This window comes from Myotis nattereri (genome assembly GCF_964212035.1).
Source record: "Myotis nattereri genome assembly, chromosome: 10".
NCBI lineage: Eukaryota > Metazoa > Chordata > Mammalia > Chiroptera > Vespertilionidae > Myotis > Myotis nattereri.
In genome coordinates this window covers 49,319,364-49,331,931 of record NC_138085.1, presented here as the reverse complement: position 1 = coordinate 49,331,931, position 12,568 = coordinate 49,319,364, and the positions used below count along the sequence as shown (strand labels likewise).

The 12,568-nt window shown below is 35.3% G+C and overlaps 1 protein-coding gene across 1 annotated transcript in view; it reads right to left on the bottom strand.

Moving 5' to 3' along the window:
* The window catches only part of PUS10 (pseudouridine synthase 10), a 53,232-nt gene that overhangs the window by 16,997 nt on the left and 23,667 nt on the right, over positions 1–12,568 (bottom strand). The window contains exons 5-11 of the mRNA XM_081100847.1: positions 11,399–11,433; positions 7,881–7,992; positions 5,669–5,730; positions 5,128–5,173; positions 2,898–2,962; positions 1,494–1,579; positions 246–371 (exon numbers count right to left, since the gene is read on the bottom strand). Coding sequence (XP_080956973.1) covers positions 246–371; positions 1,494–1,579; positions 2,898–2,962; positions 5,128–5,173; positions 5,669–5,730; positions 7,881–7,992; positions 11,399–11,433 — 532 coding nt within the window. The remainder of the gene's footprint in view (positions 1–245; positions 372–1,493; positions 1,580–2,897; positions 2,963–5,127; positions 5,174–5,668; positions 5,731–7,880; positions 7,993–11,398; positions 11,434–12,568) is intronic.

Here is a 12,568-nt window from a genome sequence, read left to right as displayed (position 1 = left end):
CGGCCAAGGGCATGTACCTTTGTGGCGGGCACATCCCAGTAGGAGGCGTGCAGGAGGCGGCTGATCGATGTTTCTCTCTCATCGATGTTTCTAAACTCTCTATCCCTCTCCCTTCCTCTCTGTGAAAAATCAATAAAACATATTTAAAAAAATAAAAATAAAAATGCAGAAATCTTTCCTGCCACCTCCAAAAAGTCTGTTCATGAATGACAATGTATTTAAAATGTGAATAATGTAACACTTACTCTCTGCTTTGAATACTGTCAAAAGATGATCTGAAATTAATTCTTCCACTGAAGATTCCAGCTTCCTTTCTCCATCAATTATCCAAGGAGTTTGTGGCAGATTCCTAGAGTATTTATTATATCTCCCTGCCAGAGAAATATAAGGTAGGCTTGATGGAATGATGTGATTAACACAATGGAATAAGTGCAAAAAAGCAACAACTATGTATTGCATGCCATACCCTATGATATAAAACAAGGCTTAGCAAATAATAATAAAACTAACTAACTAAAATAAATAAATAAATAAAACAAGGCTTAGCCTTCAATTAACTTACAATCTAATTTGGGGAGCCAATGTATAGACAGGTAGACAATTAAGTGATAATATTTAAGGTAACAATAGAAGAGATAGCTAACAACATAATATGAATCATTAAATGAGTTCTAAAGGAATGTTCAATATATTTATTAATCTGACTGGTTGACAAAACAGGTTATATTATTACAGAACTCACCAAGGATCTTTTTTTTTTTTTAAAGAGAACAACTACTGCTTTTACAGATGATTAATAATACTTTCAATGTAATAGTCATTGGTGATAATATATTCCAAAGAATTCAAATACAGGAAATTTTGAAGTTTTTGTACTTGAAAAAAAACAACACCCTAACAGAATATGACTCATTGGTTTATGAAAAAAGCTCCCCTAAGGAAAGGAGCTTTCATTACCTCATTTCATTCAATAGTCAAAACTAAATATCAATTTCATTTCAGCTATTACTACAAAACAGCTGTAGCTTTCAAAACAAAAACTGTCTGCTAGATTACCCTTGGGAAAGTCAACGCAACAATTTCTTTTCAGGCAGAAGCCAAGTGTTTAGTCATTTTGCAGATAATAAAATTATTTTTGCAAGTTTGTGTTCATGTTATAAAAAAAAAATCTTCTCCATGGCTGTGTTTCTCCTGGCCAGTTTTGGGTCTCACCATCTACTCATATTTCCACTCGGCCATCTCTGATGAAAACTATTACGACCTGGGAAGTGTCATTTCCTTTTGGCATGGCATTCTAAATAACAAATCTCCCGAGTGACCTTAAGAATATCTATACAACCTAAAATAAGCTTGGCTATCAGTTCTAGTCCTCAAAGAGTTAACCAATCAGAATCTAATAACAAGAAGAAGGAAAGAGAGGAGGAGTCAGTTGAGTGTTTTCAGAAAGGTGAGTAGGTTGACAGCGTAAGTGTATTCTAGACAAAAATTATTACCAGCCACAAAGACAGCACCATGAGCACATTCCATTTCAAGAACAGAGCATACAGCCTTTGGTGAGTTTGGAGGACAAGGAAACTGCCTGCAAAACAAAATAAATTTTATAGCTACTATATTCCGGACATGATAATGAACCACGACAATGAGTCATCGTTGTTCCAGAAAGACAGGGCCTGAGTCTCTCAAGGACTCAGCCTCTCCCTGACTTTCAGTTTAGGATCCATACGGGTCTTTTCGCCTCCAGGAGAGGGTCACCGAGGAGGTCAGGCTCTGATTGACTACTGCCTTTCACGTCTAAGGAGGCCTCATGCTCCCAGATGATAATTCCAATGGCCTTGAAATTTGGGAGAAAATTCCATATATATGAAGTAGAAGCCTCTCCAGATTGTTTAGCCATTTTGCTACCTCTGAACACTTGCTGCTGGCTTACAAAAATCCTCAAGCATTTGGGTCAAGCCGGTGTGCAATGAGATTGGTCACACCTGTGGGGAGGGTACTTTTTTTTTTCCTTCTCATTCCAACAGTGACCTTTGGAATCAGACCAAAGAGTCAGAAAAAGTGGAATGTCCACTCTTTTTCCTGCCCTTTTAGCAAGAAACTTCACTGGAGAACAGACAGGGAAGAGCAGCGTATGGCTTTAATCTCTGCCCACCACCTGGGAACCTCCAAAGCCATGAACTGGAGTATCCCTGTAAGTGACTAGACGTGGACTTAACACAAAATGTTTGTCTTGAAAATGTCATACAGTTTCCCAAGATGTCTCAACAAAGAAATCACTTAGGAACTCAAGAATTATTTCTTATAGAGAGTAACTGTCTTTACTTTAGAAAATTTAATCAAAATATTTCCATTGTGAGACTCATTTTTAGTCAGTAAAATATAGGAAACCTTCCTCATAACTTCATTGTTTGAAATTTATTCAAGGATCTCCTAGAAGGATAAACTATAACATATTATTAAATAAAATAAACACACTGAGAATTAAAATATAAGGTTTATTGCATTTCAGCATATTTTCTCCCTTCTCTGGAGGTGGATAATACTACAAAATGCAGGACTTGGACTGGGGAGTCAGGAAACCTGGCTCTAAATTCCTACTCTATTACCCAGTTGAAATAATAAGCAAGCTGATTCCCTCTATGAATTGCTATATCCTCTTCTATAAGATGAAGAAGTTGGACTTGACTCTTAAATTCAAATTTATTTGACAAACATGTATTGAACACCAATGCATGCCAAGTACTGAGCTAGGAATTGGGGATAGAATGATGACTAAGGCACAATCCTGCTCACTGAAATACCTTCAGTCTTGTCTTAAAGACAAATAACCCAAACTCTCGCTACCAATCCCTTTCTTCTAAAGTTCCATGATGCTTCCTCGCTTCCATGTTTCTACTTACTTGCGGAAATCCTCTTCGTTTATCTTATTCAAAGCTTTCATAACCGCCATTCTAGTGAATACTGACTATAGAGGGTAAAATGAAAAGAAAAGACATTTTATCAGCTAGATGAGAAAACGTCAGAGGTGAAACACAGAACATGGTTGGAGAAATTATATCATTTTAAAAACATACTTAAAAGGGAGAAATACTTAATAGCTTCAAGAAAATAAGTAAAATGTACAAGTGTTCATTTGGTCAGTTCTGCAATCACTATACTCCTACAACCCTTCTCCTTCAGTCTAATAAGTCTATATCTACAATACCCAGTAGGCCTAGCAGAACACGTCTTCTTCACTGCATTGTCCCACTCCCCTCAAAGCGTGGCATTCTTCAAATACAAACATGATGACACTGCAGGAAGTGTGCTTGGAATATCTTCTCCCAGTCCTCAAAAGGAATTTAGGTCGATTCATCTACCTTTTCTTCCCTATATCCCTGCAGAGGCTACAGGACATAATTTAGGAGTTGGCTGCCAGGCTAAGGGGTAAAACAGAGCCAAGCAGCCTGCTCTGGCATCTAGCAACTCAACGTCACTCAGCAGCCACAAAGTAAAACAAATCCATGATACTGAATAGAAGGGTATCTACAACAAACGTCCCACTTAGGGGTTTTTAAAATAAGAAAAGCCAAATCACATGGTAGACATACTAGAACTAATATATTTATATATAATAAGTCACAATTATTTTGTCTGTTATGAGAAATGACACTTGACTGAAAAGGGGCGCAATGTAGACATCTCAACAGTTTATCATCAAGGCCATGTTTTTCTAAATCACATTCTGGGGAACCCCAACGTGTCACAGGGTTAGAACTGAAAATTAAGTGCCTGTTTGTTCAGATTGGAAATTTTAGGCCTGAATCTCTTAAGGTCACTCAATTTACTACCAGCCACAAGGCAGGAAAACTACAGTTAAAACTATACAGCACCTACTGGCCAAATGGTGTGGTGTCTATGATGCTTTCACAAGAATTCCCTTATCCTATTATCTGATGCTGGTACTTGTATATTTCCTCAAAGATAACACAAAATTAACCTAGCTCTTCAATATAAATATGGCTTATAGGTCATTGGGACAGAATTTCCCAACTGATATGGCAAAGCAGTGAGCTGCAGTTGTGCCAATATTCCAATCCCTGTAGTTCACAGGAGCTGAGCAGGGCCTGGGACAGTGGGCAGCACCAGGCTTACTGCTTCCAACTTAGAGCAACTTCATCTGTTAACCTCAGGGTGCTGAACAAACATGGCAGTGTTCTGGGTGCACTGTGACGTGAGAGAGGTCGGGAAGTGCTACTTTAGGCTTGGTCTACATTTCTAGTCATTTTTGCACAGAGCATTCAGCAAATGTTACACCCCGCTCCCTCCCGCACCACCATCCCCCCTCCCCCTCCGCCCCGCCCCACCAACAAGTTCTAAAGGCTCAGCAATCAGTCAAAGCAAGAGGAAGATCAAATGAACTATTTTTGACAATAAACTTACATTCTTTTTAACAACCAGAACAGCAAAATGGATGTCAGTCATTCAGGAATGCCTGAGCCTGCACAAAACCAGCTAAGTAAGGGGACATGAAAGTTTGCCAATACCATGCCATGCCATTCTATCCTGGTATAATAGAAACTAAAAGTAAATGCCAACTAATTTGCTCATTAACATGAAGACCAGCTCACATCAGACAGTAAAGGGGAGTTTGAATAATATGCCCTTTTTGCAAATGTAGCTTGAAATAGTCTTTATTAATTCCATACAATAAAATAATTTACTTTGGATTATATTTTTTAAAACACCAATTGCTAGAAAATAGATCTTAGACAAAAGTTTGGAATGCTGTTCAATTTACCACAGACTTTTCCCAGATGATATTATTTTGGGAATTAAAATCTATACGTTCAAATTTTCCCAAATGGTTAACAGAAACATCCTTGAAACCCGGGTTCTAAATTCAACAAGAGGGTAACAACCCAGATGATGACACAACCATGAGTGCGGTTATGACTTTCTAGACAGAGGCACAGGTGTTGAGAGCTGAAAAAATAAATAAATAAACATAGCAAGTGGAAAGATTTAAAGACTTGATTCTTAGTAAAATAGATTGCCACATTACTATTGCATACCTTTCTCTTTTTTTTTTAATTTGAATAATCAGCTCAGACAAAAACTCACTAAAGAATAAGAACCAGGCGCCCTTACCTGTTTGTTTTTGGCTGGCTTGAAGCAATCCGGGCATATTGCACGTCTACGTAAAATTCAAGTTATTGTAAAAGGTTAATGAGTTTATTTTGCTGTGAATATAATTCAAACGTATTTTATTCAACATGGCTGCTAAACTCAGGATATCAGGAGCAGACAAAATAAATCCCTATACGAGCTGCATTGGTCCCAGGGGTGGGGAATGTCCAGTCTGTGGACTGTGAAATCATTTGGTCTGGCCCTGCCAAGGCATTAGGGGTGAGTTAGTTAAATGTCTGACCAAATACAGCAGGCTAATTTTTAAGTTGATAATTTTGTATGGCCCGCAAATGATGTTATAAATATCCAAATGGCCCTTGGCAGAAAAAAAGGTTCCCCACCCCTGGCTAGACTTTACATTAGAGAGAGCACATTTTAAACCTACTAAGACATGACAAGTTCTGATATACTCATTAGAAAGAGGAGCAATACTATTTTCATGAAAACCAAAAAGCATTAACAATGTTATACCATTGACATTGTTGTTTACGCGGCAACTTACAGGAAGTGGCAATCCTCCACTGTTTCTGGGTGAGCAAAGACCACACTCACTTCAAACAAGCTCTAAAAAATTACAAAGGACAGTTTAAAAATGAGCAAAAGGAAACCAACATCTAACAACTTATGAATGGAAATAGAAATGAACTCTCACAGGTTGGCTCAGAAAAAGAGTGACAAGGAAAACGGGAAATACTACTATTTTCAAATCGGCTTGTACACAGAGCAGTTGTAGAGGAAATTGTCTTTTTTCTTTTTTTAACTCCTAAAGTTCAACCACTAGTGATCCTACCAAAAAACAAGTTTGAAAGAAATTTTAAAATAAATGTTTCTGACTTTTAAATGTTTAAATGTTTTTAATGTTTCTTCACATTTTGTACATGAATATACATTAGGTGTGAAGATGAATGAGAATTCAGGGAATTGGGAAGAGAGAACTGAAAGAAATGAAGAATTATTCCAGGCAATACGAGGATTAGAATTATTAGCAAAGGAAAAAGCACTTTATTTACATGCTTAAAAACTCTGTATGAGGCTTTTTAAAGGTGTTCAAACTTCTTAATAAGTTTGAGTTTTAAAAGAGAGATCTTAATTTTTTCTTATTACAAAAGCAATACATACAAATTGTAAAATGATCAAATACAGGGCAGGTTTTCAATCCCACTCCACTGAGGGGACAGAACCAGGAATAGTTTGGTGTGTTTCCTTCAAACCCTTCTTATAAATATAGACATAAATGTACAGTATATACTTCTTGGGACAGTAAACATACATTTGTATAACTGCTTCATGAATATTATGTCATGGACATCTTTTCAACTCTAGGGGCTGTTGGATATTTTAGTTGTAGTAAGTTTTTCTAGTATTAAAAAAATTCTAAAATAAACATCCTTGTACACACAAGAAAGCACAATTTCATACTTTGCGTACATTGACCATGGAGAATATATAACATCCCACATTGAGAAAAATATATGAATGTCATACCATGCAACAATCTTACCTTTTTTATTGAGTACTACATTACAGATTGCATAGGACTGTCGGCAAGCCGATTAACTACTCTAGAATCACAATAGTTGGTTTTTTCCTATCTATTCTAATCTACCAAATAAAAATAAGATTACAACACTTTTTTTTTTTACTCAAAAAAACTTCAGTCCTTCTGAATCTATTAGAACATTTTTATATCTTTTGTTTTCTATTTTTGGTTCTGAGTCAACATATAAGAAATCATTTGTGCTTCAAAAATAAAACTTGAGGTAAAAAATATTTTTTGTCAATGACTTCTTTAATTTCCAAAGTACTTTCATTACCTCATTTCCTCTTCATGCTATCTGTGGGTTTTATTTTCTATTCTCTCAGTATTCAGTTTAAAGGGTAGTCAGAGTTTATTCTCACTAACTGAGAGAAACAGAGCTATACAATTCAGAACAGTAAATTTTTAAAAAATATTTAGCTTTGAAAAATGGTTTTCTGATTTTACTTGCATGAGCGTGTGTCTGATATTCAGGGAATTTCCTTCAAGCAAAATGACCAAGCAATGAGGCCATACTCTTACAATTTAATTTAAATGAGCTGGGAATATGTCCTGTTTCCACATCTTGAAACTTGTTTAGCTCTTGCCCAAAATTCAATCCATTCTAGAGACTGAGGCAAGGTCGGCTCTGGAATAGGGAGGTGGTTAAGTGTTCGGTTTTCCAAGGCAGTCTCTGCATAAGATCCAACAGAGGGATTTAAAATAGCAACAAGGCAACAGACTGAGCCCAGGCTCACTGTAGTTGAGAGGATTCTGTCTGCATATTTGAAAACAAGATTAGCCACAGATAACAAAATTTAAATAGTCTAGAGTGGATGCTATACTCGCTCCGTTATTTATGTATTGCTTTGTGTCAGTAAATTCATCCCTACAATTAAAATATAAGTACATTAAAGGCTTAGATTCATTTCTAACCTCTTAAGGTCAATTAGGATACACTGCACCTGTTACACTCATAAGTGTCTTGGATCACAAAGAAGTCTTTAAAAAAAGAAAGAAAGAAAAAAAACTTTAACCTCAATTTAAGACTGTTAAAAATTATCATTTTAAAGGCTTAAAAATCCTTCATTGGATTATTTAAAGAGAATATTCTCTTGGCTAACCAAAACTGTACCATAAAATAAAGTAAAATTGGTGAAATCAGAGAACATAATTAACAATGCTGATGACCCAATACCTTTCCATCAATGGGAACACCCAGTTCCTCTGAAAACAGGGGGTGAGTTATCCATTTGTAGGCTTCTTTTAGCTGAACTATGTCATTTCTTCCCAGTGACAGACTCTGCTTTCTGAATAACATAAAAATGAATTCACTGACATGAAAAACTTCACTTTTTCTACTAAAGGCAAGAGTTTATGCAATTATTTAAAAAATATTTATTAAGTGCCTCCTATGTCCCAGGCACTATTTTACACATTAGATAAAAAACAGAGAACAAAGCAGACAAAAATTCATGAGCTCATGGGCCTTATATTCCAGTAAAATCAAGAAGCTGGTTTTTTTTTAATGGCATAAAGACAGTGTATAATGTTTCAGAGACAAAGGTGTACTAATGAGCTAGAATTGTCAGATTCCAGAATTTATACATCAAAAGACAGAAAGGTGGGATGGAGAGAATTGTTTATTGTTCAAAAACTACAAAACTGCACATTACAATAATCTCATCCAGACTAAACTGTTTGCATCAATACTATTCCTGATAATAGGGCTTACTTTTGGGAAATATATGTAAAAGCTATACTTTTTTCTTTACTGCTGAAGAAGAAATATTAAATCCTAAAGTATCAATGTTCTGAAATACTCATCATCTTAATATCAGATAAATGTCTGAATAAAAATCTGACATTCCCCCAAAATCTACTATGAGCCAATAAACAGGTTTGGGGAAGTCCCAATTATGATTTCTAGCCTTTGGTTTGTAAACTAGAATTGTGAGAGAAAGGAACTGAGGTAAGAGGAAAGAAAAACATGGTATGATATTATTAAAACTGCTCTACTCTGCTGAGAACACTGCAGTATCTGCTGAGAACACTGCAGTATCACTAATAAAGTAACAGGCCATCAGTCATATAATTAAAACTTCAAATCAGTCTTATGGCTATTCACAGGGTTACTTTTAACGAAGGAGATATTAAGGACCAACTTGTGACTCATTTATTTAAATGTCTAATTTTCACTGATATACCCTGGCCAAGTAGCTCAGTTGGTGTCATCCCGATACACCAAGGTTGTGGGTTTGATCGCCAGTGAGGGCATATATAAGAATCAACCAATAAATGCATAAGTGGAACAACAAATTGATGTTTCTCTCTCTAAAAATCAATTTAAAATTTTTTAATTGACAAAAATTAAGTTTCACTGATAGAAATAACTACTTTTAGTCAGTGCTTATTATAATTTAATTCTTCAAGACCAAAAGACACTACTAAGCGAAGGTAGAAAATAAGACTGTTAATTTAGCTAATGGCTAAATTTAATCAATTGTTAAAAAATAAATATACATTCAAGAACTTATTCAAGCACTAAGTATTTGAACTTCGTAAACTGTTTCTAATTTTCTAAATAACAAAAAAAGTAGGTCTTTTTAAAAACGATCTTGATATTATATCAATAGTTTAATGATATTTCCATTAAAAAAACATCACAATTGAAAGGTGAATAATAAATGAGAATGCATTTTTAAAGGATAAAAAGTTGAAACAGAGAACATAAGAATGGAAAACTATTTAAAAATTGCTTGTACTCTAAAGTACAATGGGTTGCGGCAAAAGTCAATCCTGAAAACATTACTCAATGTGTAGTTAAGAAAACTGGTATTTTAAATCCCTCATAGTCTTTGAAGTATATTTAGAGCTTCTCAGTCAAGTTAAAAAACTTCAACTATATGCATGTTTTTCTTCCAGATCAAAGAGCTAGGGGAAAGAGTTGGAAACCTTACCCTTATGCAAATATTTAAAATGCCAGATTTTCAATCCTGTAAGTTGAATGTGGCTAATGACTTTTCTAATATGATGTAGGTAGACGTTTTTCCAGAGGCCCCTAGCATATGCTTGAAAGTCCTTTAGAGGAATTAGTATAATACCAAGTTCAGTCCCAATTTAGTACTTAGTAACCACATTTCCCTCCTCTATCAGGAAACTACTGATGAGGATGTCAATTGCAATCACTTTTGCTATAGATATAACATGACAACCAACTAGATCAAAGAATCCAACACAATTTTTTCTAAATTCCTTGAGTCAATTCTACAATGGCAATTCTTTCACAATCTTTTGAACATAAAAAGACTTAGGGACACTAAGAATAAAAATTAGTGCTCTTTCTATATCTTTCCTGTCTCAGAAACCCTACATTGAACGGAATCTTTCGGAAGAACTCATAAACTTAGTTTAAAATCCTTCAATAAGAAATAACAGCAACTCACAAGCAATGTGGATGGACTCTGGAAAATTCAGAAAATAGAATGCTCTGACTACAGTAAACACTTTCTCAAATACAGTATCAAGTTTTATTATGCCAGAATCACAAGCATTTGAGACTAATCTAACATAACCTAACCGAACTCCAAAACCTTTGATAAATATGTGGTTATTGCCCCCTGAAAAATGTAGATGTGAAATATTTTTAAAAACCAACTACTTCTTAAATAAATTACTTAACCAAATTCAAGATTTTAATACAGAAATCTGTACTTCTCTCTGAATTTTTCTCTCCAGAGTACACAGAAAACCTCTAGCAGTCACATGGCCTTTTTTATATTAGTCTAAAAATTTCAGTGTTAAAATCCGAAAAGCTCTGGAAAATGAAAGATTTTTTTTCTTAGCTCAGTGAATTGAACATGTGAGACTGTTTAGAGACTTTAGTTATGAAACTTACTGTAAATATTCATATGTTTCACTGTAGAAGTATTAATGTTTGATTATAGCAGTGGTTCTCAACCTTCTGGCCCTTTAAATACAGTTCCTCATGTTGTGACCCAACCATAAAATTATTTTCGTCGCTACTTCATAACTGTAATGTTGCAACTGTTATGAATCGTAATGTAAATATCTGATATGCAGGATGGTCTTAGGCGACCCCTGTGAAAGGATCGTTCGACCACCAAAGGGGTCGCGACCCACAGGTTGAGAACCGCTGGATTATACAGTAGCAACCCAGACCCTAGAAGGGAAGGTATGTTATGTATGGTATTTAACACCATATTACATTTTCAAAATCTAAAAATTTCTACATTCCACAACACATTTGGCCTTGAAAGTTTTCCGATGAAGGACTGCGGACCTGTTTTCTATGTCTCATCTATGTATAAACTCACTATTGTTCTGCCTTAACTAGGATTTTACTTTGTATCTTTTATAGCATAATTAGTTTCATAAATTAGTTTCTAAAATCAGTATGAAATTTATTCTCTTAAAATAACTTGCCAAACTACATTGTATAAGTGGCCAATGAATATAAAGTATGTATTTACATTCATGTTAAAGCTACAAAAAAAGTCTGCTAATGTTATGCAAGTAAACCAATTAAACAAGGTTGACACCTAAATTTATACAATGAAAATTTTCTTTGTGCCAAATTCTCTAGTAGCCAGTGAACTCACTCTAAAAAAAAGAGATAGTGGTAGTAAAAGTCCTTTAAGAATTAGGTAGCTTATATTTAAATGGTGGTAAAAATTCCCTACCTAAATTACTTACCCCATTTCCTGTTTTACCAGCAACCATGCAGCATGCTGTAGGCAATTTAGTCACCCCAGAAAGAAAAGGGAAAAAATGTTTATTGAAATTCAGTTCCAATATCATTACAAAAGCGCTTAACTAATTTGCTAATCAAACTCCCCTTTTTGGGAGAGAAGGTAGTGTTCAGAAATGTGGCAGTGACCTCAACCTCACATAAAATCAGAAATGAGATTAAGAAGCCACTTTGCAACGTTGCTGGCTGTGGCCTAGGAATTCAACAGGGGTATCCCCCACCCTCCTACAGATTTCTATTTCTTATTAATGAGGTACAAGTGTTTTTTGACATGGGTAGCTTACATTTTTTTTCTTAAAGTATCTTACTATTGCATAGGGAAAGGCCCAAAGGGACTGAGTACATACTATGTCCCTAACGCACAGAATTGAAGGCTCGGTTTTGTTTTTGTTTTCTAATAGGGCTAACACAGTTTTAATTATGCCTAATGATATACACATGTATGTGTTGAGGAGTCAAAGGTCCTCATGTCTGTAACTCACTCTGGAATACAAGAAAAACTAATGTGGATGGTAGATAAATTGATGGATAGATATACAAAAAAGCAAATATAGAAAAACCATAACAACTGTAGAATCCAGGTGGGTATATGGGTGTCCATTCTTTCCACTTTATTATATGTTTGAACATTCTCATAAGAAGATGTTAGGGCGAATGTTCTGGGGAGGATTAATAGAAAACTGAAAAAATTGCTAAAATCACATTCACAATCATGGTCATTATGAGGATTCAAGGAAATTCATGTAAAATGCTTTACACCAGTGGTTCTCAACCTTCCTAATGCCGTGACCCTTTAATACAGTTCTTCATGTTATGGTGACCCCCAATTTCATTGTTTCAAATTGAACATAATTAAAGCATAGTGATTAATCACAAAAACAAAATGTAATTATATATGTGTTTTCCGATGGTCTTCGTTTGACCCCCAAAGGGGTCGCGACCCACATGTTGAGAACTGCTGCTTTACACGGTATGTGTGTGACAGTAAGATTTCTCCGTTTGCCATTAGACTACCATAGCTTTCACCTTAAAAAAAAGGTAATGACACGTGCTACCTCAGTATACAGCATTTTGTGAAGATGACACAAGCACATGTAAGACGATAAAATGCCATA